Below are 27,312 nucleotides of genomic sequence, written 5' to 3'. Positions count from 1 at the left end.
TTTTAGTGCCTATATAAATACCAGCAGGTTTCAGATGCATTGTGGATTCTCCTCTGGTCCTTTTTTAAGCCCAAGTCATAGATAGGTTGGTGCTCGCTTGTGGGTCCGGCTGATCTGTCTTTAGAAATGATGTAATGATTAAACTTTGCTTCATGACATCTTTCCTGTGGTGCTGCTCTCCTAGGTCTTGTTTTTCTGTTCTCTTCAGGCCTGAGCATTGCAGGTGCCAGGTGTGATACATTTAAGCCTTGGAAAAAAAGTTAATTTAGCAGAACTTGCAAGGAAGTGATGTTTCTTACAGTGAGCCAGACTGGTCGCAGTCTCTCTTCTCCTTTTGATGCAGACGCTGATTGTGCTCGCTCTACTTCCCAGGGAGCCCGTCCTGGCTGCAGCACAGCTTTGCACTAGATTTCATAGTTAACGCTCTCTGGAATAAGTGTCATTTAAAAAATATCCAGCCAAGAAAGAGTACAAGATGTAATTCCAGTGAAGTGTTTTTCCTTTTTTTTTTGAAGGATGGTAGTTTCTGTTAAAGGGAATTGACAGCACCTGGCCTTTAGCCCTGGGTGGTATATGAGCTCTGAGGGTGTGTCCCTTTGCTGTGGGGGCCGAGGTGGGTTTCTGAACTCCTTCAAACAGTGCAAAGCTCAAATCAAGACATTCCTTGCACGCCTGGTATTTTTATAGTTAACCTGTGAAGCTTTTGTGTATGAAGCAGAGGTCCTGGGAAGGGATGAGAAACAAGCTATTTTTACTCCATCACAAATAGGGCTTGGCATGTTTATTTTAGACTCTGGAGCCGCTCAGGCCAGTGTGGGGTTTTTTATAGTCTTCTACTGTTACTATCAGATTAAAAAATAAATTTGAACTCTGGAAATCACAGGAAGATAGGGTGCCCCGGTGTACTTGGCTCTGGCGAGGCTCTGAGGAAGCTGCAGGGAGGAGTTGGTGGTGTCGCCTGTCGTGCAGTGTGCCGCTCTTGGGTTCGCCTGCATATCAGAGGAGACTTTGCTGAGCCACCAGCTGACGATGGACTACTTGCCCTTCTATTGCATAAACTGCCCTGCAGAGAAACCATTGCCTTGCTGGGTGTCCTAACTGGATTTTAAAAAAAGTCCCCAGCTGAATAACTTGAGGAGCTCTGGAAGCAGAGCTTGGCCATTAGGTGAGCGATGCTGCAGCAGGTCGCTTGCCGCCTCCTGCTCCAGCGAAGATTCAGGTTGCCAGCATAGCTTTGAATCTTTTTTTTTTTTTTTTTTTCTGCAGAAAAGTTCACCAGGCAGTGGGAGGTGAAATTAATGAGACCAGCTCATTTTCCTCCTGCCACTGGAGTCTGGAAGAGGGAGGATTTAGGTCAGCCCTCTCGAAGAGTGGGAGGACCCGAGGTGGGTCCCATCCCTGGCCCTGTGCGGCCTGGCCTTTGGTCTTGCTGACGTGGTGTGGTTGAGGAGTGTCCTTTTAATTGCAGGTGTGCTTTACACAGGCACCTCAAACTTTTAAGCTCTTTATCCTGGTTTATTATTAGAAGCTATTAAAAGTGTGGCCAATGGTGTGTTCACACTGTGGTGGTGGCATGCACGATTTTCAGTGGTGGGTCACAGGCTTTTCATATCAGGCATTGTACAAACACGTAAGACAAGCAGCCCAGATTGCATCTGCCCACACAGGCTTAACCAAGCTCCTTTGCTTAACTGAGATACCTAGACAGCAGCTAGCCCAGACCTCCAGGCTGGGACATCCCAGCTGAGCCCCTGGTCTGATCCCAGCCCCTTTGGGGTGCAGGCTGGAGGTGTAGCTGATCTGAGAGGCTATGATGGTTATTATGAAGCAATACCCTACTGAGAAACTAGTCAAGTTATCGACTATTTAATTGATTCACTAATAAACACTGCTGATAGTAATTTACAGTTAGAGCATTTTACACACTTGTAGCTCTAAAGCTGGTAATTATTACTGCTAAATCTGACAAATTGCACTACTACCAAATTATAAATCCATCGCCCTTCCCTCCCGTGCCACTTCTAAGGGTGCAAGTCTGTCCCAGTTTGCCCTCCTATGGCAAGTCTTTTGGACACAGACTGGGTGGAGAGTCCAGTAGGTTGTCCGTGGGGTGGGTGTGTGTGTTCTTGGCATCCCAGGGGGTTTCAGTCTGCACATTGGGGTCGTGGCTGTGCCTAGGTTCCCCCTGCTCCTACCACAGGAAGATTGACCCTCCTTTGTTCTTTATATTACACGTTATTCTCCATAACTTTTTTCTCTATTTCAGGACCCATCTCTTCATTGCCCCTGTCCCTCCCTTTCTCTGCCCAGACTCTCACATAACAGCCCCTTACTACTTTTTGCTGACTGGTTTCAACCTGCTACATCCATACCCACATCTGGCATTCCTGTTACTTAGGCAACCTCAACCTTATATGCCTGTATCACTGCTATGGTCATCTTGGTACAGGTGGCCTTGCAAGTCCCCACATCCCAAAGCTCCCCTATAGTTATGTGGTGCATGTTGAGTACCCTACACCTAAGACAAATTTCCCTAAGACAAATCATTCCACTTTAGCCTTGATTCTTCTACCTGTGTCCAATTAATCAGTTTCTTAGGTGCAGTCTGCATACCAGTACAACGCATTAACATTTTTCACAGTTTCTAGGTTTACCCAGCATTCTTACCCTGGAGCTTTTGGAACTGCTGCCGTGGCTCCCTGCAGAGGTCCCGGCTAGCTGTGGCTAACAGTGCTCTGCCAGGACCTCCTGCTTGTAGCTGTCCCTGAAGAATTTACAGCCTAAGCTGTAAGGATGGGAAAGGAGATAGAGGGGTCATCTAGTCCCATTCCTGCTGAACAGTCACGGAGCTCCTCCAACCTGATTTAGCTGATAACTCATGAGGAACATTGGCAGGCAGCTACCTGCCCCACGTACCTGACCCAGCAGGCATGCCCTCTCCCCATCTCCCTGGCAGGGCTGGTAGAGATGACTGTAGTACCTTGGGAGTGTTTTCCCCCTTTCAGTAGCAACCAAGAGCTTGAAGAACTGGAGGCTTTGTGGTGAGGGTTGGTATTTCAGCTTGGTTGGTATCTGTTTGGTTGACTTAAATATGTCTTTCAAAAATGGGTAAGGCAAGCAGGCTCGGAGTGTCTGGTCTGTTCTCCAAAGAAAACAGATGCTTGGCCACAGCTGTGTGTTTTTTGGATCAAGCAGGCCTGGATTCATTTGCAAATATTAATATTTGTGTACTGTAAAGCGCTGGTGGAAATCTGTGCTCTGAAGGTTAAGCTGTGTTTTGTCGGTATCTCTGGTGCACAAGAACCTGTATGTATCCCTGATGGGATGGGAGCTTGAAGTGGCAGAGTGACCAGCAGAGCTGGGGCGCAGGATCTGCCCTTAGCCGTACCCTGCTGTTTGCTAGTGCTTTCGACCTTCCAAAACTATGACTGCCATGTCTGGGTTTTCCCTTTTTGCCTGTCAGGTGAGAAGGTTAGATATCACTGTGAATGCAGCGTGTTTGGGTTGAAGAAGTGTATGGCTCTAGACCTATATGCAGGCAGGGTACCCAGGTTAAGATGCAGGATGATCCGTTTTCCGCCTGCATGCTGCTTTGCCATGTCTTTAGAGGAGAAGGGCCTTTGGGGAGCTTTGGCATGTCTGTGGTGTAGTTGGCTTGTTACGTGCAGTACTTCGGTCCTGGCAGCCTTGCGCACTGCTCAAACGGAGCTCCCAGAAATTGCTGCCAGTTGTATGTACTGTGGCTTTGTCAATGACAAAAATACCTAGTTCTAGAGAGAGTTACTTTGCATGCAGAATTACTGGTGTATTTTCTTTTGCTTATTGGCCTGTAAAAAAGGGGGGGAAAAAAGGTAGATTTGAAAATGAAACCACTGTTACTGGTTTGTGAATAAAGATATGTTAATCCACAAGGCTTGATGTATTGGTAGAGACCTAATGTTATAACACAGAATAAATGTCTTTGTAGAAAAGCACCTGAAAAAAACTCAGAGATAATCCGATGTTATACCCTAGGTAACATGGCACAGTTTTAAAAATCGGCAGCAAATTTGGCTGGCAGCCTGAAGGTCTAAAATCTGAAGCATTGCACTGTACTTGACTAATATAATAAGTTTTGAAACAAAGTAACTTAAAATATTTATAGAAAATATACTCAGGGACTGGAATGCAACTATACTAATGCTTAAAATATCCCTGGAAGAGTTGTATGGCTGGTCAGTGTTTGTTTCCCAACTCTATTTGCAACTTTTCCAAACCTTTTCATAGGTGTTTCAGACAACTTTTCCCTGGTGTGCTGTGCTCCTAGGCTGCTGCCCGCAGGCTGGGCGAGCTGGTGTGCCGGGAGGGCTCCGTGCTGAACCCCCCCAGCACAGGTAACCCGCTGCTCTTGCCCGGGTGGTCCCACAGCAGGGTGCTGGGGAGGCTGCCCCGGGGGGCTGCGAGCCCCTTCCCCAGCTGGTGAGGGTCCCTTACCCCAGGACAGGTGCAGCTGCAGACTTGCCATCCTTGTGCTGCTGGAGGAATTTGGCCCTTTGGCTCCTTTTCTGGGACCAGCCAGCCTGTCCCCTGGTGAAACGGCCCTTCCTGGGGTCCTCGCTGCCAGGGGCTTTCCTCCCACGGCTCAGAGTGGCTGCAGGGAATGACCGCCCCATGACACGCTCTGGTCCTCCTAATGCATCCTAAGCAATTTGTTTTGTTTCTTTTATTTCCTGTGTTGCCTGCACTGGCTTCACCCTGACTTTTCCCATGCTCCTTGTTCCCTCAAAACTGGGGACCTGTCAGGTGTGTTTTTAGCAACAGAATATCCCTAACAGGCAACTCTTACCTCTTAAATAATCCTCTCAAGGAAGCCAGAAGGGTTGGGGACAGTGTCTATAACCACCTTATCACCTGCAGCTTCCAGACCTGGGAGGAGTTGAAATCAATGTGTTTGTCGCTCCTGCAGAATTAACAGCCTTGTGAGGACTTTGGCAAGCGGAGCTGTGGCTGTCTTTGAGGCGGTTGTATAGTTTGCTTTCTGGGACAAAGACTACTTAGACATCTGGATTGCATTGGGGATTTTAGGGGAAACATATATTATTAGTTTGCTGTGAATGGAGAATGACTTTGATGGCTTTGCGAGTGTGCTCTCACCAGCTTACTACTACACGGGCTAAATCTGCATTCTCCTGGTTCAGAAGCAGAAACTGTGACTGCGGAGGCTGTTTGCCGTGTCCTGGGAAAGGGGGGCTGAGCAGACCTCTCCCGACCTTCTGGTGCGTTGAGAAAACATGCTTGTTTTATGGGCAGTTAATTTATAGAAAGTTCCTGTTTAAATTTCCTCCAAGAGCCGTAAAACCGGAGGACAGCTGCACCCATTAGCCAGCTAATCAAATGCTGCTCACACCTGGCTTGCCCTCCCCTTCCCCTTGCTGCTGCTAACTTTTGGCTCTTTTGTAAGACAGAGTGTGGCAGCCTTGGGAAATACCCTCAAAAACTGGTCAGGAAGCTGCTCTGCAAAGAGGGGTGGCTGACCAGTGCTCATGGTGTTTGGGGTGTCCTGCTTGCTGAGCCACAGCTCTTCGTGCTGGGCTCTTCCCCAGGAGCGTCCAGAATAAGTCAGATTTTGTATTGCCTCCACCTTGGTTTATAAAGGCACTGCTATGCTGTCTGCCTTAAGGAGTGGTGCTGCCTGTTGATGGACATAATCGCTGTGGTCTGAAATAAAAACCTGGTTTGCATTTTACTCCTCTTCCAGGTGTGGGGAAAGCTGTGTTTATTTCCTGCTGCCTCCCTCCTTCCCCAAAGACTGCAAATAAGCAAAAACTCGTAGATTTGTTTGCAGTTGTGTGTGTTCATCTTTCAGTGAAAGGGAGGCACTTTTAGATGGTGCTGGGCCACCCGAACTCCAGAAACCCTGCTTTGCCTTGGCTCCCTGCAGCAGCCAGGCTGATAAGATTTCAGTATGGGTATGCGCTCTAATAAATTTGATCCTAATAGCTGATTTTGATCTAGTTTGACAGAGAGGTTGGGATCTTAAAGACAGTGAGCTCTTGATAGCTCCTCGGAGCTGCTTTTTTCTTCTTCTGACAACAGGCAGGCTAATGTTCCACTCCTGGGCTTCGAGGCTTCGCTATAATTGTACTGGTTTATTGTCCTTCACTTTCTTGCTGTGTTAAAACTAACTTGAAGAAAAGGAGGAACTTCCAGCCCATGTCCAGGGCTAAAAACCAGAACTAAACTCCTGCTCCTTCACTCCCAGAAATATCTGTTGCTGCTCTGAACAGCTGTCCTGCCCAGCCTCCCGGCTGTCCGTGCTCATCAGCCCTCTGCTGTGGGGAAGGCAGCGAAGCCTTCACCCTTTTGGAGAGGGTGGTGTGTTTTCACCTTATGTCCCTTTTTTTTCTAGGGGGTGGTTGACCGGTGCAGAAAATTACTTTGGTGTGAGTGGCTGGAGGCTACAGAGACTTTTCTGGAGCCCCCTGCTTTATCTGCCAGGAATTTAGAAGAGGTATGATGGCAGGAATGACCAAAGGGGAGCACTTAATGCTCATTACAATTCTTGAACCTGTGAGGGCTCCTGGAATAAACCCCTTCAGTAGGTTTCCCAATCTCATGCAAGAAAACTGTCTTTGGCATGCTCGGGGCCTGAAATCCCTTCGTTTTGTTTAAGCTGGGGCCTGCTTCCCTTCCTTTAAATCTCCTCTGCAGCAGTTGATAAGCAGCCGGTCCCTTCTCAGGGAGAAAATGCTGCAGAAAAAAATGCCAGGAATGTGAACAGCAGGTGGGGACTGGCAGATGTACTTATCAATCACGACAGGCTGACGAGTGGTTTATTCCTCTAAAGAGCTACTGTTTGCCTCTGGCTTGATTTGCGTGTGTCCTCTCCAACCCCCTCCAGCCTCTATCAGGGTTCAAGAGAAGAGCGGGGTAGTTTTCCCATTTTTTTTCTGGGGCATGGCGTGCTCTGTGCAGGACTCCCTGCTCCAGGAGGCCAGAAGAAGGGGGTGGTGGAGGCAGACCCTGTAGATCACACTGGAAGGGTCACAGCAGTGTATCTGGCAGATAACATGCTACGTCTTGGGGATGGGTTTTGGGAAATCTTGCTTCCAGGTTGCCCAAGTAGAAGGCAGACTTGATTAGTTAATTGAATTTGCTGCACTGTTGGTTTTCAAAACATGACTTCATATCTCAGAGGAGTCTGGAGTTATTTCAGTGGACAAAACCCTGTTTTAAGGTGGTGATACTTTGAGGAGATCAACTGCATTGACAAGTGGGAAGACTCTGTGGCTCTGGATTGCAGAACTGCACCTGTAGATAGGGGAGCAGGACCCTCTGGTCATGGGGGTGGGGGGGGCAGGGGGGAGCTGAAGGGATTCAGCCACGGTGTGAGTACTTCTTGAACTTGTTTTTTTGCTGTGGCTGCTCCTGGGTTTTTGAGCACCTTGCACTTCATGGGGAGATACCTTTTTCTGGTAGGACAACCCAATTTACATGAAATAACAGGCTGAATGGTGAAAAGCCTTTGTCTGTTGATCTCTGAACAGCTTTCCTGGGTGTGTTGGCAGTGTATGTTACAAGCAGAGCAAACCTCCTGTCACAAATGACATTATGGTTGTTTTTCCCAGCCTTCAAGCTTTCATTCTGGCTGATGTGCTTGTGTCAGAATACGTGATGCCTCAGTGCTTCAGATCTACTCCAGTTCTGTGCGCTGGTTCTTGCAAAACCCAGAATAAGCTATAGACTTGTAGGTGATGTGATTAGACCTCTCCTTCAATGACTGGTGGGGTGTTTTGCTGGGCTACTTCAGCTGGTCTGGATAATGCTGTTGCCTGCAGTGCTTCAGGGCACCTATCTCCAGTCTCAGTGATTTGCCTTTATAGGGACGCTGCTGATGTAGATAGTTGATATCTTTAAAAAAAATGAAGGCACATTTACCCCAAGTTCTTTTATCAGTTTTTCTTCAGATTGTTTCTTGGTTTTGTGAAAGAGCAGTGTAAGAAGGAAATAGCTTTTCTGAGGAAGAAAAGCAGTGAGAAGAAGGGAGCAGCAAGGCAGTACTACGGCACAGAATGAAGACCTCGGGAACATAACTTTTTGCAGCAGCAAAAATGGTATTTTCAAACTCTGTTCAGACAGCACCACCTTGCCTAAACAGGGCTTGTATTTGAGAGGCGCTTCCTTCAGGTTTTAAAGTAGTTCAGATTCTAGAGCAAAGGCAGCAATTTAAGCAGTGATGCTAATCACAGTGCTATTTGCATTGCTACCTAACTGCATTCTGCGGAGCACCTCGCCCATGGACTGGGTTGGAGGCCAGCGGCCGGACTGCGCCCTGCTGCTCCGCTCCCGCTGCCCTGTGTGCAGCTCTGGAGTCCTGCCTGGCTCACGACTGCAGGCGGGTCAGCCGGTGAGTAATGTTCCCATGGAGCTGCCTTCAAGGGGAATTATCAAGCAGAGGCTGGGACGGAGCAGGGCGTAGCGGCAGTAACCAGGGAGCACGCACGTCCAGATGCTGTAAGCCCCTTAGCACATTCCCGAGAAGTTGCCTCCCAGTTGCAGTGATTTGGCCAGAGCTCCCTCTTGCAGGACTTTCCCGAATTCTTTCCTGTTTGGAGTGGATTCGGTCTAAAACTCTGGGTGTGGGGTAGCCTGCTTTAGCTGCTGTGGCAGTTTTTCCCTCCGCAGGCCTGCGTGGAGGAGCAGTGAGTGTCTTAGTGACACCGGTCACACCACCTGCTGTAGAGACTGTCTGATGGTGGAGTTGCATTTAGCTCTTGAACTTAATTGCTCACCTTGGAATTTCCCATGCCGTGTCCCTGCCTCAGGCTTTGTTTCAGGTTTTCAGCAAAAGCTGTTCAGCCATTTCCAAGAGTTAAAGGATAAAAAGGCTTTAGGTTGTCAGTATTTGAAAAAAACCAAACAGAACCTAACTGCTTGCATTGAGAGGCACTTGGTCTGGCACAATGGCTGGAAGGTTGCCCCCCCCATTGCAAGGGATGTGCCATCTCCTTTCCCAGCAAAAATGCCCCGTATCTTATGCATCTTATCAGGTTACAGGCGTCTGAAAGGCTCCGCGTTCACCAGTGCTTTGTAGACTTGATCTGCCAAGTTAAGGTTTTCAAAGATCCTGCCAATACAGGGCCTCCTCCAGCCCGGGGCCTGAGGGGCTGAATCCGTGCTGGGGATGGGAGGGAGGTGCTGCCACCGGCCGTCCCCAGCGCTGGGAGCAGGACCCTGTCTCTCCTGGGCTGGTTGCTGACAGCCGTGGATGGCTGAAGGGCTTGCGCGTCTCAAAGTGCAGGAGAATAAAAAGCTGGAATAGGGGTGGAGAACAGGAGTGAATTTTGGTGCTTGCTGTGACCAGCTCATGGACATCCTTAATTCTCAGGTATTCTGACTTTTTTAACTCATTATTTGCAACCTTGAGGTTTTAGGTATTGTCTGTGTTACCTCGAGCAGCATCATATGCTGTTGGGAGAGGGGGGAGTGGTTTAGGCTCAGCCTACAGCGATGAGCAAAGGTCTTGAGGAATAAATGAGAGGCAGTCTGCTGCTGCTGCCCTGCGGTGGGAGGCACCGCTGTTACATTCAAAAGCATTTTTTTCCTGTTTTTTTTGTGGAAGGTGCTTCAGTTCTGTAATCTGGTTTTGTTTGCTCTGAACTTTGCTGCAAAAGAGATAGTGAAGGCCTTTGGAGGACAACACTGAATCTATGATTATATTTGAGAAGTCCCCAAACTGCACCATTCTTGATCATTATAAGTGTGTTTCTCGCTACAGCTGCTGACCAGCTGTTGTAGCTGTTGTCATACATGGCTCTGGGAAGTGCCAGGTACAAAACTGCCTGAGGAGTCCAGCCTCTCCAGCAGAAAGGCTGAAGACACAGCAAAACTGCACTGGAGACCTTGTCTGAGCTGGAAGAAAATGCTTCCTTTGGGGAGGCTGACAAATGAGTCCCGGCTATGCTATCTACTGTTTTAAAAAACGCAAACTGCTTTATGTAAAACACCTTTGTGGTGGTGGGGAGGGCATCTTCTCCTGTCCAACACACAGCTGGTGTGATGGTGGTGATGCTGTGGTGCAAAGAGTGTTGCGGTCCCTGATCAGAGACCTGGTGAGTGCTTGGTGACCGTAACTAGTAAGCCAGGTTATTTTTGGCATAGCTTCTCTGCTTTATAAGGGATGGACTGAGCTGCTAAACCCACATTTTTCCCCTACAACCTGTAATTAAGCCCAGAAGAGGCTCAAGTGCCAATGCAGATTTGCTCTTTAGAGGGGCTGTTGTGGAGCTGGAGATTAACAACCCTGGCTGCAGTGTAACTTTTTTTTTATTTTTAAACTTTAAGCCTAGCCCCTCCAGGTGAGGATACAGCAGATGTGGCCAGGCTTTGTGACTGGCTCTGCTGAATGACTTTTAAGTCACCTGCCCACATCTGGACCATTCTACATCCTCCAAATGTGGTACAATGTGCAGCTTAGTCCTGCGGGACCAGCCTGATCTCAGCCGAGACCCTACAGGTCGTCGCTGAACCTACAATCTTTTAATGACAGTAAGCCAAGGAAATACTATATAACCATTGAAGTAAAATAACATAAGCAAAGCAAAGCTTTGGTGCATGTAATTGGGTACCTAATTGCTGCGCTTGCCACCTGGGGATTGGAATTGCTCTCCCGCTCTGGAGGCTGAATGGGACATACTGTGATAAGCAGTTTAATTGTTTCCCCGCATCTGCGGCAGCACTGTAAAGCGAAGGCAAGCTGAACACACCTTCAGAGCTTAACGGCCTCTCTGCAACTCCAAGACTGCATTTTTCTTATGGCGCTTGAGCATCTCTCTTCATACAGCTCTTACGCTCTTGCTAAATTGTTTATGTTCTCCTATGCTGTTTGATAGCAATGAGCCATCCGGTTTTTCTGGGAAGTGTTTCAGATTTACCTAGGTATAACAGTCATAGGAATGTGACTATGTGAGCAGCAATGAGAGTCCAGTGGGTGCTGGTAACAGGATGCCCTCTTAAATGAGTTGCTGGGATTTGGGTGTTGCATTAGTAATGAAGATCAGGTGAGTGCTGAGCAGAAAGCAAAGCAAGAGTGACTTGGGGGGGTGGATTCAGAAAAAAAGGCTTGGAGTGATTAAGGACAAATGTATTTGTCTACTGTTACATGCTCTCAGGAACACTTTGGAGTGGTGGGGGTGGTTGTTGGGCTGGGAAGTAGGATTGTCCTCGTTTCTCCCCTGGGTCAGCACAGACTGCCTAGGGCTGGGCTCTGCTCTGTTCTGGGTGCCACAAGGCAGAGAAGATGGCTGTATGGGAGTAGTGCTCGAAGTAGTGAAAATATGGGCATAGAGGCACTGCTGTTGCAAAGGATTACAAAGTCTGAGTACACCTAACTTGGCATGTCCAAAGCACATGTGGTGAGCAAGAAGAGATGATGCTTAGCTTGGAGAGGCTCAAACTGGTACAAAACCCAGCTGAGCGCTAGTTTAACTTTCCTTGTTGCCTCAGAATGACATCTGACTCTTGTTTTCCTGGGGCGAACATTGGAGCTGTGATGACTTTGCCCCCATTCCTGGGATTCTTGCAGAGGGAGTAGGTAGTCATCACATGCTCCACAGTGTTGCCTTGCACTGGGAAGGAAGTCGGTACAGGATCTGTCCCATCTTCTTGTTCCAGTTTTTTTCTCTTTACAACTTAATTCATGTTTTAATCTGCCCACTTGAGTCAGGAGGAGGACACAGCTGTTGCCATCTTCCATGTCTGTGTGCAGCTGTGAGTACATGCTGCTGTCTCTTCACAGCCATCCGGACTCTCACCTAGGAAGCAGCAGGACACAGTGTCTGCGTGCTGGGAAGGCAGGGCACAGTCCTTCGTCTCCTGTGTAAAAACTGCAATGGCAAGTCAAAATAGAGGGATGCAGCCTCTGCTCACCCTATTTGAAATACACTGTAATTTGGGGGGGGGGGGGGTGTCCCATTAAAAACATGCAGGTCTTGTTTCCAACCTCTCTGATCCATACAAGATAGATTTCCTGTGAGGAAGGGAGAAATTACTGGATTTTTCTGCTGTGGCAAAACCTTGGGACCATTTTTTGAGGACTGACACCAGATGCCATGCCAGCTAGTTAACTGTTGCAAGTGTGTTACACTATGCGAGCTTTGTGGCTGCTTAGGAAGAAAAACATCAGTTTTCCTTATCTTGTCCTTGCTGTCTCCCTGCCTCCTCTTTTTCCTGTGAGCACTCTGCCTTTACCCAGTTTGTCCTTGGGTCCCAGTTTTAAATAACTTGTTTGGTGACTGAGCAGGACAGTTTGATCGTATTTTTAAGTCCTTTGGACTTTCTTGTTTGTGGAATTTGGGTACTGGGAATGGCAGGATGTTTGTGTTGGAATTGCTGCAGGGGGATTGCTTGGAGCAACCCTTGAAACTTCTTTGACGTTGCAGGTGCAGTGCTATGCTGCTTGCGGAGAGGGGCATGTTACCCTGCAATGCATTTAGTTGAGCATGGTGGCATTATGCATGTCAGGGTTGTTTTCTCTGGCCCTTTTCGGCCAGATCCTGAATGCATGGTTCCTGGTGTAAGGAATGAGCTTGAGCACTGTGACTGAATGGGTCCTGTATCCATATAAATGGGGCAGAATGTTAGTGTTTAAAAAAAGCCTAAATCCCTCTGATACTCCTTACAGTGAAGTAGTCTGGTCTTGCCTTGAAATAATTCAACTTGTCTCCTGATTTCTTAATACCGGAGCAGGGTGGGGAGAAAAACTGGAGTTATCTCTGCGTTGGTGGACCTGTGATGAACAGCTCCAGCCTTCCCTGCTCCTGGCTGAAGCCATTAAGGCCATGGTCAAAACCAAATGAGGGTTATTTTTTAATTATGTAGTGCAGGTAAACAAGATAATTTAGCTGTAAGATAATGCAGTGAAATTAATGCTGCAGGAATGTGATGCAGACTCTGTTGGTGTCTTGTCTTTTAAGGTGCTCATCTTTGCTTTTTCATTTAAATCAATCTTCTTGCACCAGAGCAGTTGGGAAGCAGATGGACCTGTGAAGCTACGCACTGTCCTTCTGCCTCGGTAAGCTTGTGCCATCAGTGATCTGTTGCTTTTGGACTTACTATGTGAACGAAAGGCTGGCCAACTCGGGCCAGAAGTTATTGTGAAGAGCAGACAGTTTCGCTGAAGCAGTCCAGCCCTTTGCTCCCTGGTCTCTAGCAAGAGAAGGCACCTATGAAGATGTGCACCTGCAGGAAGAGGTTATCAGTTTGATGGGTTTTGGTGACTCATGAATTTCTGCAGGTTTAAGGGAATGTGCTGCCCAGCTGGAAGCTACTGATCTTCAGAGAGTTAATTCCTCCTCCAGAAGCTTTCTCTGCCTCTGTGGCATGGGAGCAATGCTGCTTCATTTTGCAGCTTTCCCATTTTATGCTTGATGGTTAAAGTTGGAACATTTATATCTCATTCTGCCAAGAAGCATTTAGAGTAGTTTTCCTGAGAAACATCGGAAGTTGCAGGTCCATGGCTGATGCCCTGGCTGCTCTGCATAAATCACTGGGTGGTAAATATATTTAAATGAAGAGCTATGGCAGTCTTGCTAGCTGAGTAATAAATCAGGGCTGAGCAACTCCATAAAGCTGAATCTTAATGCCTTGGCTTGGAGTTGTAGGGTGGGGTGGTAAAGCTGATGGAACAGCGGGATGTTTCTAAACAGAATGTGCCTGCCCTTAGTTACGCTGCCACAAAGAATATAAATGATGCTGCATACATAACTGAAGTGCTGAAAATGGCTTTTTGTTGATGTTGCTTGCCTTGTTTCGTGTGTCTGCTTAATGTCAGCTCTTTGTGCTTTACTTCCCTTTGGTAGTAGCAGCAGATCTTGTGCCCGGCTGTCAGGTCCCCAGCAGGTAGGAGAGCGACCCTAAGCCTTGCCTTCCAGTCCTGTGCTTAGTGCTGAAGCCCTGATGCTGTGACATCAATGTATAGGAAATTATGGTGCTTAAACATATTCAAGGACCTGCTCAAAATATTTCATTATCTGAAGAATTTTGTGGAATACCCAGAAGGTGATTATAAACCCTTGGAATGTGGCTGCCTCTCCATGAAGCAGTCCAGCCACTGCCTCTCCATGAAGCAGTCCAGCCAAACAGCATTTTGAGGCGGCTCTTGAGTATGAAACTTCTGTCAAGGTTTTTCTTATTTGCAGTTTTGGGTTTGGTGCCCGCAGCCCTTGGGCTGTTTGCTCCTCTCACTGGAGGAACACCTGCCCAAGCTGCCTGCTCCTGGATGCTCCTGCATTTTGCTGCCTGATTCAGTACCGTTAACAAAGCTAATGCTTACCTGGTGGCTGCAGTGCTGGCATGTCCTGGGGAAGCCTGAATGCTGTGCTGGTGATGAAAAAAGTACTCTGCCACTACGTGGCCAAAACGTGGGCGAGGGTCCTGCCGCAAGTCCCTCTGGCCAGGCTCAGGTGTACTGCCAGAGCTCAGGCCTTGGAAGGGTTTCCTTCAGAACAGAATTTGAAAGTATGATCAGGTTTCCTAAGAAGGGGATTTGCAGGACTGGCCATCAGTCTGTCCTTCACTACTCTAATAGCTTCTGCTTGCTAATTTGACAGAAAGAGCTTTATACCTTTTTTTAAATAAAAAAGTAAGCAGCCAGGTAGGTGGGAGAGTTTTGGCTAAAAGGACACACCAAAGCTCACCAGTCACCTGTGCGACTTGTGCAATGTGTAATGTGCTCCGAAAGCCAAACCATGGCAGAAACTTCAGTGAGATTTTGTGCCTTGCTAGACATGGAAGTTTATCCCTCGGGGTCTTTCTCTTTTTGTGTGGGCTCTTTAGTACTTAGTAAGACAAAATGTCCAGTTCCTCTCTGATTAGGATATTCTTCATTTCTTTTCTGTGAGGATTCTCTGAAGCCTCATAAAGAGTTTTGTTCAGCCTTTAATTCAATTAAGAAATCAAGAAAGAGATGCAAATCTTTTTAGCCTCATTGGTTTCAGTACTCACGATTACATCTGAAGAGAACATCTCCTGTGTAGTGCAGCAGGGCAGCTTAGGGAGGAAGTATTTTTCTGGGCTTCAGCTGAGATTTCAGGTGCTGCTGGAGGCTTGTGGATGATTTTGTCCCTTAGGAGCATGGGGTGGAGGAAAGACTGTGGTCACCTGTCAGTGATGGTGCCTTGATTTAAACCCATTTCTGAAGCAGCACCTTTGATAGAAACCTGCTTCCTAGCTGGGTGACTTCTATCAAAGGTCGTTAGCTGGTGTGAGTTAGACTTGAAACAGCTGGTAGATGGTGAGTGATACCAGGGGACAGAACACAGTGGTGACTGTCACGCCAGCTGCTCTTGCACATGTCCTTCGGCGCTAGTGGGGGAACGACCTGTGTCTGAGGAATACGGGATTGGACTCTGCCTCATAGTCCTCACATTTAAAAAGTGTCATCTTGTATCTTGCTGCTTCTTTTTGTGTGCTTTCTTGTCTTGTTGTCAGATGCTTCAACTGTACTTTCTGGCTAGAGCTGCTGAGGGGTCCTCTAGATATCTCGTTAGACTGCCTTTTAAACAAAGCTTATTTTGCTTTTTTAGAAATTTTCATTTGCGCCTTTCACAGATGGGGATGGCTGAGAGACAGTCTGGGCTCATCTTTGTGTACTTGAAGGCTTGCATTAGTTTTCCACTTTAGTTTTAAAACTACATAAAACTCAGCTTTGTTCCTGCAAATTCACTTGTATACCACTTGGACCCCCATGTAAACTGTTTCTAGAGAGTCCAGAATCAGACTTCAGTGAACACAAGCTGCTATGGCACAGTGAGCGCATGGAGGGCTGGGGAATTTCTCTCGAGAGTCCTACATCTTCTACTTCCAATGTTTCTAGCAATTAGTGCCCCTCAAATCAGTGTACTGTCATGGGGACTGGTCTGCCTTGTGTACGCTAAGCACTGAGATAACTCTTCCGTTGTCCAAATTAAAATTGCTCTAATTTTTCAGAGTGGTGCTTTGGTCTCATCTCTGTCGACCGCCTCTCTCTGCTGCCTGCCCAGGCACTTCTGCCAGCCCGGGTGTCCTCTGTCCGGGGCTCTACTGCAGGATGGCTTCTGCTAAAATGCTCTTCTGTAACGCTGTGGTCTTCACTTCAGAATTAATGTCAAACAAATTCAGCAATTTACAAAGCTTTCCTTACAAAAGAGAAATTTAGAGTCAAAAATACCTAGTTTATCTTGGTGCCTTGAGTTCTGTTTTTTACTAAATCTTGGAAACTGATAAAGCGTTTGTGTGCATGTATATATGTGCATGCCTGTTGTGTTTATCTTCAAAATATGCATTTTCATGCATTTGTATGGAAGGAGCTCTTAGTCCAACTTTTTTTTTTGTTACCATTTTGTAGTTTAATTTCCTGTGGATTTTAGTACTAGCTTTAGCTTACATTCCCTTAAACATAGAATTAAATACTAGGATTTTTACACTTTCTTGCCCTGTTTCCAGATAAACCCAGGAGTTACAAGTAGAGTTTTGAGGGGCTTGCTCTGGCTGGCTATGCACTGGAAGCCCAAGTGAAGCCAAAGCCACGTTAAACTGCACGCCCTTAGGCAGGCAGACCCTTGCTCTGCCCTGCTACGGCTGTATATTTAGCCTATATGCCCTTTCCAATAACAGCTGGGAGAGGATGGCTGGAGAGGAATGTGAGTCGTCATTTCCCTGAATGCTGTCCCGGGATCCTGCTATCTGTCACGAAGTGCTGCTTGAGCCAGAAACGCTGCCTTGGTAACTGCCTTCTACAAAATTGTTCCATCCCTCCCTTGTTTTTTTTTTTAACCCACATGAAGTTTTAACATTCATGTTCTCAACCCCATTGGCTCCTCTCATTTAGTTTGGGTTTAAGCCTGATTCAAGTTAGTTTGGCTTCTATTCCTTTTATTAGAGGAGAGTGTGGGCTCTTGTTCCCCATTATCCTCATGTCCCAGTGCATCCCACTTTGTTCCCTCCCAGCTTCGTCCAGGAAGGATCCATTTTGTACCTCTGATGATCCTCATCACCTTTCTCCGCCAGCCCTCCCTTGAGATGGGGCTTGCTCGCAGGATGCAAGCAGTGTGGGGCAGCACTGGTGAAGCCATGCCCCTGCTTTGGCTTGTTGGTGGGTGTTTATATCCTAATTTGCTTGCTGCCAGCAGCCAGGAAAATGGCAGTTCTACCTGGCTGCGATGTTTGTAATTACAGGGAAAAAATGATCTCTGAGGCCTTCTAAATAGTTGGGAAGATAATATCTGAGTTTCCTTTCAACTGAATGCACTTGAAGATATGATCTGAGTTGGCTGTCTGGGAATAACAAAGTGGGAGGAAGGAATTGATTGTGGTTGCTGAAACTTTCATCAGAGAGTCAGAAGCCTTACCTAGCCAAAATCTGTGGCTGCCAGTCACTGCTGCAGGTCAGGCACAGCGGCCATTTGAGGCATAGCTCAAGCATAGGACAAGTAGAACACAGGGGGATGCGAGGGGCCACTTGAGCAGGATTGACAAGCAGAGGGGCATCCATATGGTCTTCCAGCAAATGTCAGGTCAGCGTGCAAGTGCATAGTTGAGAGGCGCTTGTGGGCACTATGCTCATCTCTCCCCTGCCTCCCTGGGGCTGCAGGAGGCTGGGGAAGGTGCTTGCCTCCAGAAGAAGTCTTATTGCTGCACCTTGCAGGGGAAGTGTACTCTGCAGGGAAAGAAAAACATGTTCCACGTCCAGCTGGCAGAAGGGCTCTTGTGTCCTTTGTGCTTCTGCTGCTGCTCTGCACTGCTGCTTGCACATACCTCTGCAGGAGTGCCCCTGGCTGGGGGTTCTGGGGGGCTGCTGGGGCTGCTTCCACCCCTCCCCTCCATAGCTCTTGCTGGAGGAAGGGCTACCAGGAGCATAACCTTACCTTTTCTAGGGCAAGAAGTCTTCCCAGGAGCAGAGTCCCCAGTTGGAAAGTGCAGTATAGTGGCCCAACTTCTGGGCAGGCAAATGCAATACAGGGGGAAAAAGAGGGAAATTCTGCCTTTTTGCGTATTTTCTTTCTCTCTGACCTGCCTCTGCGTTCCCTCTGCAAGAAGTGCTGGAGATCACACGTTCTAATGAACACAAAACCTGTGCGGTGTCTTGAGCGGTCCAGCTTCCCCTAGCTGCTCTCTCAGCTCTCTGCTGTCTGTCAGTTGGAGCAGAGGCATGAGTTGGTGTCTCTGGTCCCAGACTGGGGCAGAACCACAAGCAGGTTTTGTTGGCCAAGGGGAGACATGAGATGCAAATGAGAGGGCTGTGGGAAGGCTTCATGCCTTCTTGGTGGCACAAAACTGTAGGTTTCAAACAAAAGGTAGTGAAAGATAGTAGAAAGCTTCCTCTTAGTTACAGGAAAGTTAAGTGTCTTGGTGCTTACTCTAGCAGAATAAAAACCGCTGCAAGGTGTCGATTGCTGTGACCACTTCCCGTACAAGCTTCACGAAGCTGCTTGTGGCATGTGTAGCTTTAAGCAACGAGTCAGTGACAGTTTGCTGCTGAGTTCCCCATCAGCAGGAGTGTGCTGCTTGTTTCCCTGCCCAGCACACATTTTTAGCACTGCTGTTTTGAGTTTGTTTGGTTTTGGTTTTTTTCCCCCTAGATTGTTTTTCAGCATCAGGGTTTCCTGTTACTGACACCAGATGTGCTGGAGACAAGCAATGCAGAAATACAAGAAGGGAGAAGACTGAAAAAAGCTTTTGTGTGTGTGTATGTCCTTTGAACTAGGTATCAGTTCTGTTGGGCATTTAATTTGGTGACAATACAAGGAGGGCATAGCTGCGAAAGAACATGTTGAAATGCAATTTTAGGGCAAAGAATCAAGAACAGCTTGGTTTGTACCTCCTGGGCTGATGGCGTCTGGGGTGACCAGCTAATGATGGCAAGCTTATCAACTGGCTGCAGGGGGTAGAGGATGGAAGGGGCTCCTGGGGCTTCAAGAGCACTGATCTGGGGCTCTCCGCTAAGGCAGCTTTCTCAGGCAGCTCGGACTGCAAGCTACTTTGGTTTTGATGTATGCATGGCTATAAGCAGGCAGCTGTGATTGCAGCGTTAAGCCAGAAACTTGTGACTTGTCTTTTAGGGAGACATCCAGCCTCCATGTAAAGCCACTATCCCTGCAGATGCCTGGTTAGCTCTGGGCGGGATGGGATGCTGTTGCTCTGAGCACAGCTGAGCGAGGAGCTATGGCTAGCGGTGAATGTTCCTTCCTCTATCTTGCCTGTTCTCTTGCAGCAGCTGCATGCCATTTAGTCTGTGTATGACAAGTGCACCTCGGTGCAGTTGCCCTTCTGTACGTCCCTTTCCATAACTCATCCGAAGCACAGCACTGTCTGTGGGTCATCCTCTGTGAACGTACATGGCTGAAACCATCGAGGTTGGAAATAACCCCCAGAGTCATTTGCAGCACGTTCCCCCAACTTATAACATAGGCTGTTGGAGGGGCTGCTGCCTTTGTTTCAGGCTACATCCAGAGCTGGGCAAGTGCAGAAACTCTTACTGTTTCTTAAATTTCATGCTCTGGAGTGTTCTTTGTGTATATAATGTGTCAAGCCTGCAGACTGGCATGCTCTTAGTCTTGAGGAGACTGTATCTGTTAGTTCATAAACTTGGTGATGGGCTGCTCTGCCCAGACGTGCTGCCTCTGAGCTGTTTCTCCTTCCTGCCCCTCTTCCCAGACTCCTTTAGCACAGTGCAGACGTGCACAGAGCATCAGTCGCCTCTGTGTGGACCATGCCGTCAGGCTGGCACTGTCGGTGCCTGCTGTCGTGTTTTGGATCGGGGAGCATGTACGGCAGAGTGCCATCTTTGTGTGCCTGGCTGGTGACGCCGGATTTCATCATTCCTCCTGCTCGCTGCCTTGACATGCAGACGTGTAGTAGCTGACAGGACTTGCCCAGAGATCCTCCTGTGGAAACACGTACAAGAGATCTTTGCAGAGACAATAGCTCTGTTCTGGAAAGTTGCACTGACCCTTTTTAGCCGAGTCCAAGTTTGCTTTCTTAGAGAAAGGCCACTTGTTTAATGCTTCCTTTAATGAGGGTATTGGTAAATAAGCAATCGGGTAAGTGGGATTCCTCTTAACTCTCCTAAATACCTTCTTACCTGGAGCAGAGAATTGCACGGCAGTTACCTGAGCTTTCTTTGTGCTAGGCTCAGTGGCATTAATATGCTGGTAGTGATTAATTACCGCAGCCCAGTGATGTGATTGTGTGCTTGAGCAATTGGATTAGACACAGCTGGATGGAGACTTCACTTTCGCTGGTTCTTGCTGAAGTGGTGGTGTAATTGGCCACAGAGGAAGAGTGATTTCTAGGGCAGCCACGTTCCTGCTGCTGGGACGCTTCTGCTGGCCCCATGCTCCTACAGCAGGCAGAAGTAAAGGTCTCTGGGAAGGTGCATGGCTGGGAGTAGCTACTTTGTCCTGCTCTCAGTCCTTCCTTTCAGTCCTATCTTCTGTCTGCACTGTTCTGCATTCCTGAATAATGAAGGTAGAGCGTATCCTTAACGTGTCAGTGGGCCTTGTAGCTGCATGGAGAAGGAGCAAACTCCAGCATTGTCTTGACAAGTCAGCATCATATCAAGTGCAGCATCATATCAACATACCTTCACTAAGCAGGCCCAGTTCTGTGTGTCTGAGATGGGGGGGTTTGGCACTGGAGAGCAGGCATCAATGTTGGCGTGTGCACTGAGTGCTAGGACTGAAGCAGATGTTGATACTGACTTTGATGTTTCATCCAACACTCTGGAGGCTCAAAGTTGAGACCAAAAGAGCGCTCTCAGAAGCAGGAAGATAAAGAGAAAGTCGGTTCTTTCAGAAGATCAGATGGAATGAAACATCCTGAAATTCAGGACTAACCTGAACTTTTGTGTTTGTTCTCTGAAACTGGGCAGTACAGATCCTGCTGGATCTGTACATGGAGCACTGTGCCATGTAGAGAAGCTGGGGTGGTCTAGCTTTCCTTCATAACTTGAAAGTGCTGTCTAAGTCAGCCCTACGGCCTAGTGCTTCCCAGAGATCAGCAGAAGACCACCTGCAGAATGCCATCTGCGCTTGGGTTTTGGCCCTCTTTTGAGCTTGTGGGAAACTGTGTGAGAGTTGAGATTTTTGCTCCCAGAGAGCTCCAGCTCCATGCCATGTGCTGGTTACAGACAATGTCCAGAACACTGACTTTTTCCTCATGCAGCTGGGATGATGTCTCAAACAAGTGGGTCTGGGTTTTGCACATGGTAGTACTATGTGAAATGCTGTGGGCTCTTGAACTTGACGGAGGTACCACACAGGCCCCCAGTGCTTGTTACAGCCTCCCTGCAGGTAACATTTGTTCTCTTCTGCAGCTGCATCAAGACCTGCAGTGCTGGTATCCAGTGGGTTTGCTGGCTTTTAGGCAGAGGACCTCCTATCCCAAAAAGCGTTCTGCCTTGAAGCGAGTCTACGAGGACCTTAGCACTGTGGGGCAATGCCTTGTTCCAGCTATCTGTAGAGCTGTACCACCCTCCCTTTCCTCCTTAGCACACAGTGTGAGAGGCTGGCACTGTTTCAGCTTCTGTCAATTGTTTGGTGAGGTGGAGCTGTGTTAAGAGATATTTTTTTCAGTGGTGCAAGTTTGTTCTCAGCCCTTCTGGTTTGTTTTGGGGTTTTTTTGTTATCAGCTACTGAATTCCTTCTATACCTCCTGTGTGCTCTGCTTCCATATACTGAGACTGTTCTTCTGTAGTTCCCCTAAAATGAAATTCTGAATTGGTGTGACCTGCAAGTGTCACACAAGATCTTAATGGCCAGTGCCCGAGTTGCTTGGCTGAGGGGCACATATCGGTCATGCAGTGTTTGTTGCCTGCTCCGGTAATTGTTTCTGAAATGGGTGATGACTTCATCTTCCTCTCCAGCTTGCCACAGATATCAAGAACCAGCTCCTTTCTGCCCAAATACTCCTCTTCACCCAACAGAAATGCCCCAGGCCAGATCACGTCATTTGGCTGAGCAACACGGAGCTGCACCACACTTGTGCACGAGCTGCCCTGCAGCCATGACAGGCCAGGGGCAGGGGCTGGCCTGAAGATATGGTACCAAACCTCTCCAGGCATCTTTATAGCTCCGTGCGGTTGTACGCTGGGTGTCTGTCTGGTTCTCTGGGGTGTTTCTCCTCTGCTCAGGTGTGGAGCTCAGCGCAGCTGTGAGAGGCAGCCATGTTTCCATGCTGATAGCATCTCGGCCCCTCAGCAGCCATGGGGCTGCTGGGCTCTGCTGCTGCATTCCTCCCCTGGCTGCAAGTCTCTGATCCTGCCTGTACTTGCCATGTGGGTTGCTTTCTAGTCCATCACACAGGAGGACTTTCCGATGAGCAGGCTTCAGAAGTAGCACCTCACGGACAAGGCGTCATCACTGCCATGTCCATACCCCAGGCTCCATGGAGGGTGAAGGTGGTTCTTTCTGCTTTTTTAAGGCACAGTGCAGGGATAAGAAAGAGTCTCCCAATTTCCTGCTGTGATGATCAGCGGCCTCCTCGGTACGTCTTGGAGATGTCTGCTCCATCTCTGTAGCTCATTCACACAGTCTGTTGGATATTCTCCACCAGACATCTACAGTGGTAGTTGCCTACTTGCTGAGGTGACTCTAGGTTTGTCCAAAATCAATTGGTGTGTCAGATCCTCCTCTGACCATGCAGGGAGCTGGTAGAAGAGATGTGCCCTGTACAAAGTGTGACTTGTCCTTACCTGTCCAGCTGCTCCATCTTTCATGACGGTAACCTCTGGAGAAGCAGCTCAGTCACCTCACTCCGGGTGAAGACCACCATGACCTCAGTTGTGTTTGAGAAGAGCCTGGCCTTGGCTTCCCTGTCATTTCGTCTGGTGTATTCCTGTCCTAGTCTGTTCAGGCAGTTGGAAGGACAAGAGCAGCAGGGGAATGGGCTTTCTTCTGGCGCTGGCACCTCACACCAACCGTTCTCCCATCTGTCTTGTGGTTTCCAGCAATGTTATTGTGCCTCTGCTGTCTCTTTTGCCTTTCACTTGAGACAGGTTTTCCACAACTGACAACAGTCAGATCAGATATCTGCCTCGTGGGTGCTGTAGCCAGAGGTTAGTGCAATCAGCTCATCATTTCTGCTGCCCACAGCCCTCTTTGCTAGCTGCAACTGTGCTTGCTGGGCCCGTTACCTTGGGATGGGAGGTGTCGGCCCCTCTGCATGAGTGGTTTATTGCGAAAAGGCCTATCAAGGGGTGAGGGTGTGCTAGTCCTTGCATGCTGCCTCTCAGCTTCTCTAGAGTGTGGGCTTAGGGTGATCAACCAAATCTTCTCTCCTATTATTCCTAGAGCCTGCGGTGGTAACCTTGGGCTTGGCTGCCTGCGTGCACAGGCCCTCTGCCTGCTTCTGCAAGCCTGTGGTGGGCAACACGTGCCCGCCTGGCCGCAGCACAGCAGGTCGGGTGGTCCTGCTGTTGTGCTGTCCTGGGAGCTCTGCAAGGGCAAGAAGCAGTGGGATCTCCCTTCCCACCCAGTCTGGCTCCAGGGTCTCTTGGGACGGCCTGATGTGCATCACACGACGCAGCTGGAACAGACTAAAATACATCGGAGCTGTGTTCAGAGGACTGGGGAGCAGTGGTTAGAAGTTGGGCTGGGTTTGCTCTGGGAATTTGGAGCCATTTCTCTCTCAGCCTGGAAAAAAGGAGTTGCTTCAAGACATTAGAGTACCTGGCCCGAGGGACCCCAGTCTCATATGCTCCTGGGGGCTGAGCGACACCCGCTTGGTCTGTGCGTCTGTCCTCCAGTCCTGCATAACCCACTGCCCCGCTTGTTATTGCAGATTAGTTATAGAGGGCTGTGCTAGCTGCAAACTGAGATGCCAGAGTGGGCAGTATGGCTTCCCCTGGGGTCCCAAGTGCCTCTGTCCTCTTTCATGAACCTACTTGCTCTCCTGCAAACAGGCTGTGAAGAGGAACGTGGGGGTGTGTACAGATCCGTGACCCCTGTGTGCTGTGGCTGAATGCAGTCTGGAGGGAGAAGCAGCTGGGGAAGCAAAGGAAATAATGTACCAAAGGAAGAGAGGAGAGAGAAAGGAAAGCTGTGATCCAGGGGACCAGAGAGAGTGTGGGGATGGGGAGGAAGCAAGTGAAAGAAAACAACTGCAAAGTGAGGGAGAGCTGGGGATGCTTCTTGGCAGAACGTGGGGATGGGCGAGCTGTGTAAGCAGTGGGGGGGCTGGATGGTGGGCAGCAGTGTGGGACTCAGTGTGTGCATAGCTTACTCTAGTCTGATTTTTGGGGTGCGTATTGCTGGCCCCCAAATCAAGTCTAAACACACTAATACCAAAAGCTGGAACTGAGAGGAGACCTGGCTTGAAAGCCAGGCTCATGGGTCAGAGGAGCAGAAGCATCTGTCATGCATCAAGTTGTCAAGATGCCAGCTTTGGAGTACTGAAGGTTTCTTGCGACCTTCATACTGGGTAACTGGTATTTAAATCCACTGATGCCCCAGCCTGACTTCAGCTTGCCTTGAAAGGACACCTATCACCACTGTGCTCTGTCTCAGCTTTGGTTTTATCTTCCCTGTCTCCCTACCTGGGCTATCTCAGGATGCTGTGGCTCCAGAGCAGCAGAAACATGGTTGTGTGCATGGAAAAGCAGGAGGATCTTGTTTCTCCAGAGATGCTGTACATCAAAAGAGGACCTGAGAAGCTCTTGCTCTCTTTAATGGTAGTGGTAACTCTTGCAGTTAAATCAAAACGCTGAAACAAAGAGGGTAGCATGGCAGGTAGCCCTCTGTCCATTGCAAGGAGGTCTGTGTGTGTGAGCTGGCCAGCTTGGATACCGTAATTAATGTGCTGATTGGGTTTCCTATGTTTAACCAGGTTCCCAGGACTCCTAGGATGAGGCTGCTGTGAAGGACTGGCAGATCCCCTGCCTGCGCTGCGGTGCCTGCAGACTCCCTGTGGTCCTCTTTCCGGCTGGAGCACCGTCACCGAGGCCGCCGGGAAGAATGACTGTTGGATGCCTACTGCAGCCCCCTTTCCTGGGGAGGACTTGGCTCCCTGTGCTGCTGCTGGCGGCCTCTGCTCACTGCCACTGGCCCAGTGAGCCAGCAGAAGTGGTTCGGGACTGGGAAAACCAGCTGGAGGCCTCCATGCACTCGGTGCTCTCGGACCTCCGGGAGACTGTGCCAGCTGTGGTGGGCATACCTGACAGCTCTGCGGTGGTAGGACGCTTCTTCAGAGTCTCCATCCCCACGGATTTAATTGCTTCCAATGGAGAAATTGTGCAGGTGAGAAATGCTATTCCCTGAAGGTTGTTTTCAGTTATATTCTTGCAGTCACCCCACTAACATGCTGAGTCATGAGTGTTGCTGTGAGGCAGCCTTAAGGTTTTGTAGGACTACGGAGAAGAATTTTTTTTTTTTTTAAATAAATAAATAAAATCCTCACCTCATTGCAAAGTTCCTTTCTTCTGTAATGGAGAAGAGACTTCTCTCCTCAGGGATGACTGATTGGATTTGTTGGTTGTATTTAAACTGTGAGATACTCTGCCCCTGGAACGATGGGCACATTCCTAAGGAGACGTTGCCTCGGGATCTGGGGAGCCACAGATTCCCATACACTGGTGCTCTGAGGCTCAGGGATTTTGCTTCACTGTGATAACAAAACATTGCTAGACAGAGACCTTGTTCTGCCAGCAGGGCTCTGGGCTGCTTTTGACATAGTCTCTCCTGACCTCGTCCTGAAGTCCTCTTGAGAAAGATGGGAGCTTTTCTCTTTATCTGACTTACCCTCATGCCACTGGCACTGCAGACACCTGAAAACTGAGTTGTGGTATTGGTCCTGAGGGCAAGAAAGTGTCAGAATAGCCTAGAGGAGTAGAGGAGGTAGGCACACTGCCAAGCACATGCTTGCTTATCTTTAGTCCCTTCCTGGGAAGGTGCTGAGAAGTTGTCGTCTTAGCATCTGCTTGCTTGGATCATGGAAAGTTCAGAAATTTCTGTTTTTAAAGGAAAACAGAGTTACCTTCCAATCTTGGATTTTTTTTCAGAGAGTAAGACTGAAAAATAGTTGTAAAAATCCATTTTTAGAAAACATGATAAAAAGACAACCTTCTGGTGTGTGTCAGAAGATCAGAGGGAGATGGAGAACAAGTTGAGAGAAAGTCTGACATCTTAGTTTCTCCTTGAAGGCAGGTTTGTTTTAGCTCTGCGTACTGTCACTCAATTATCTCATCCAGATATGTGATCTCGCTGGCTTCAGTGAGGGTGCTGGGACCGCGATGTGCCGGTGGTAGGCAGAAAATCTGAAGAATGCATCTGTTATTGACAGACGGTCAGATGGGGAGGAGGAAGGTGGTGGGTGAGCCCCTGGCTAGAGGAGTCAAAGAAGGGGACAGGCTGGTTTCAAAGCAAAGGCTGTGACATTTAATTGACTGTGGCTGAGGAGACTGGCTCGGATGGGAGGCGGTGGTGCCTGCCCTGCTTTAACCACAGCCTGTTTTCTGAGCGTGGGGCATCTGTATAGCACTGTGCTGCAAGAGTCCAGATGGGTGCGGTGAGACCAGAATCTTCTGTTATGAAAATGACAACTTTGGTTTGGGACTTTGCATCAGAGTGGCTTGCTCTGGTGTTGTCTAATAGCTACTTTGATGGCAAGAATAATTTTCAGTGTGTGTATGACACTGCAGCTTCCTATGTGTTCTTTTCCTGGTGCAAAAGTCATCTGTGACAGCTCTAGTAGCTGCAGGAAAATCCTGATAGATTATTTCCACCCACCTGATAGCTTCGAACAATACCTCTGCCACTTGCCTGAAGAGCCTCAAATGGACTGGGCTGGAGCAGGACTTAGCAGTTGCTGGTTGCGTGTAGTTCAGCAAACGCTGGGAGCGATTTTCATGGTCGTCCGTGGGCTTGCCGAAGTGCGTGTTGCATCTGTTCACCTTGAAATTGATTTTAAAAGTGCAGCAGGCTCTGGGGCACTGTTGGCATCCTTGCTTAGCCAGTGTATCTGGAAGGTTGCTCGCTTGCAGAGAATGCATGTTGGCTGCTGAGCACAGCCAGCCTTTGCTATGGGGATTTGATTCCTGGCTAGTAAGAACTGCGTAGGCAGTTTTGGGTGCTGGGGTGCATTTTTGGTTTACTGGAAAGTTTCAGGGCAAGTTGCTCTGGTCTTTTTCTCAGGCTGCCTCACATTTCTTAGCTGGAGCATTAAAAACATAGTATTTCTGGATCTTGCTAACTGGTGTACTTAAACCCTAATAAGAAAGAATAAGGGCTGTGCCCTTTGAGATGTAACAGTGGGTCAGAGTTTACAACGAGATGTGGTTGCCTATACTTAGTCCCCTTACAT

General features: G+C 48.5%; 1 protein-coding gene across 5 annotated transcripts in view; it reads left to right on the top strand.

Moving 5' to 3' along the window:
- DAG1 (dystroglycan 1) overlaps positions 1 to 27,312 on the top strand; it is a 54,166-nt gene that overhangs the window by 12,567 nt on the left and 14,287 nt on the right. For 4 of the 5 annotated variants that reach the window (XM_049826752.1, XM_049826754.1, XM_049826753.1 and 1 more), the window contains exon 2: positions 24,841 to 25,250. In XM_049826752.1, coding sequence (XP_049682709.1) covers positions 24,969 to 25,250 — 282 coding nt within the window. In that variant the 5' untranslated portion in view covers positions 24,841 to 24,968. Of the gene's footprint in view, positions 1 to 12,962; positions 13,052 to 24,840; positions 25,251 to 27,312 lie in introns of those variants that run through there. The other variant, XM_049826751.1, reaches the window with a different exon arrangement.

The sequence above is a fragment of the Accipiter gentilis genome, chromosome 23 (genome assembly GCF_929443795.1).
Source record: "Accipiter gentilis chromosome 23, bAccGen1.1, whole genome shotgun sequence".
In the NCBI taxonomy this organism is placed as follows: Eukaryota; Metazoa; Chordata; class Aves; order Accipitriformes; family Accipitridae; genus Astur; species Astur gentilis.
This window is presented reverse-complemented; position numbering and strand designations above follow the sequence as displayed.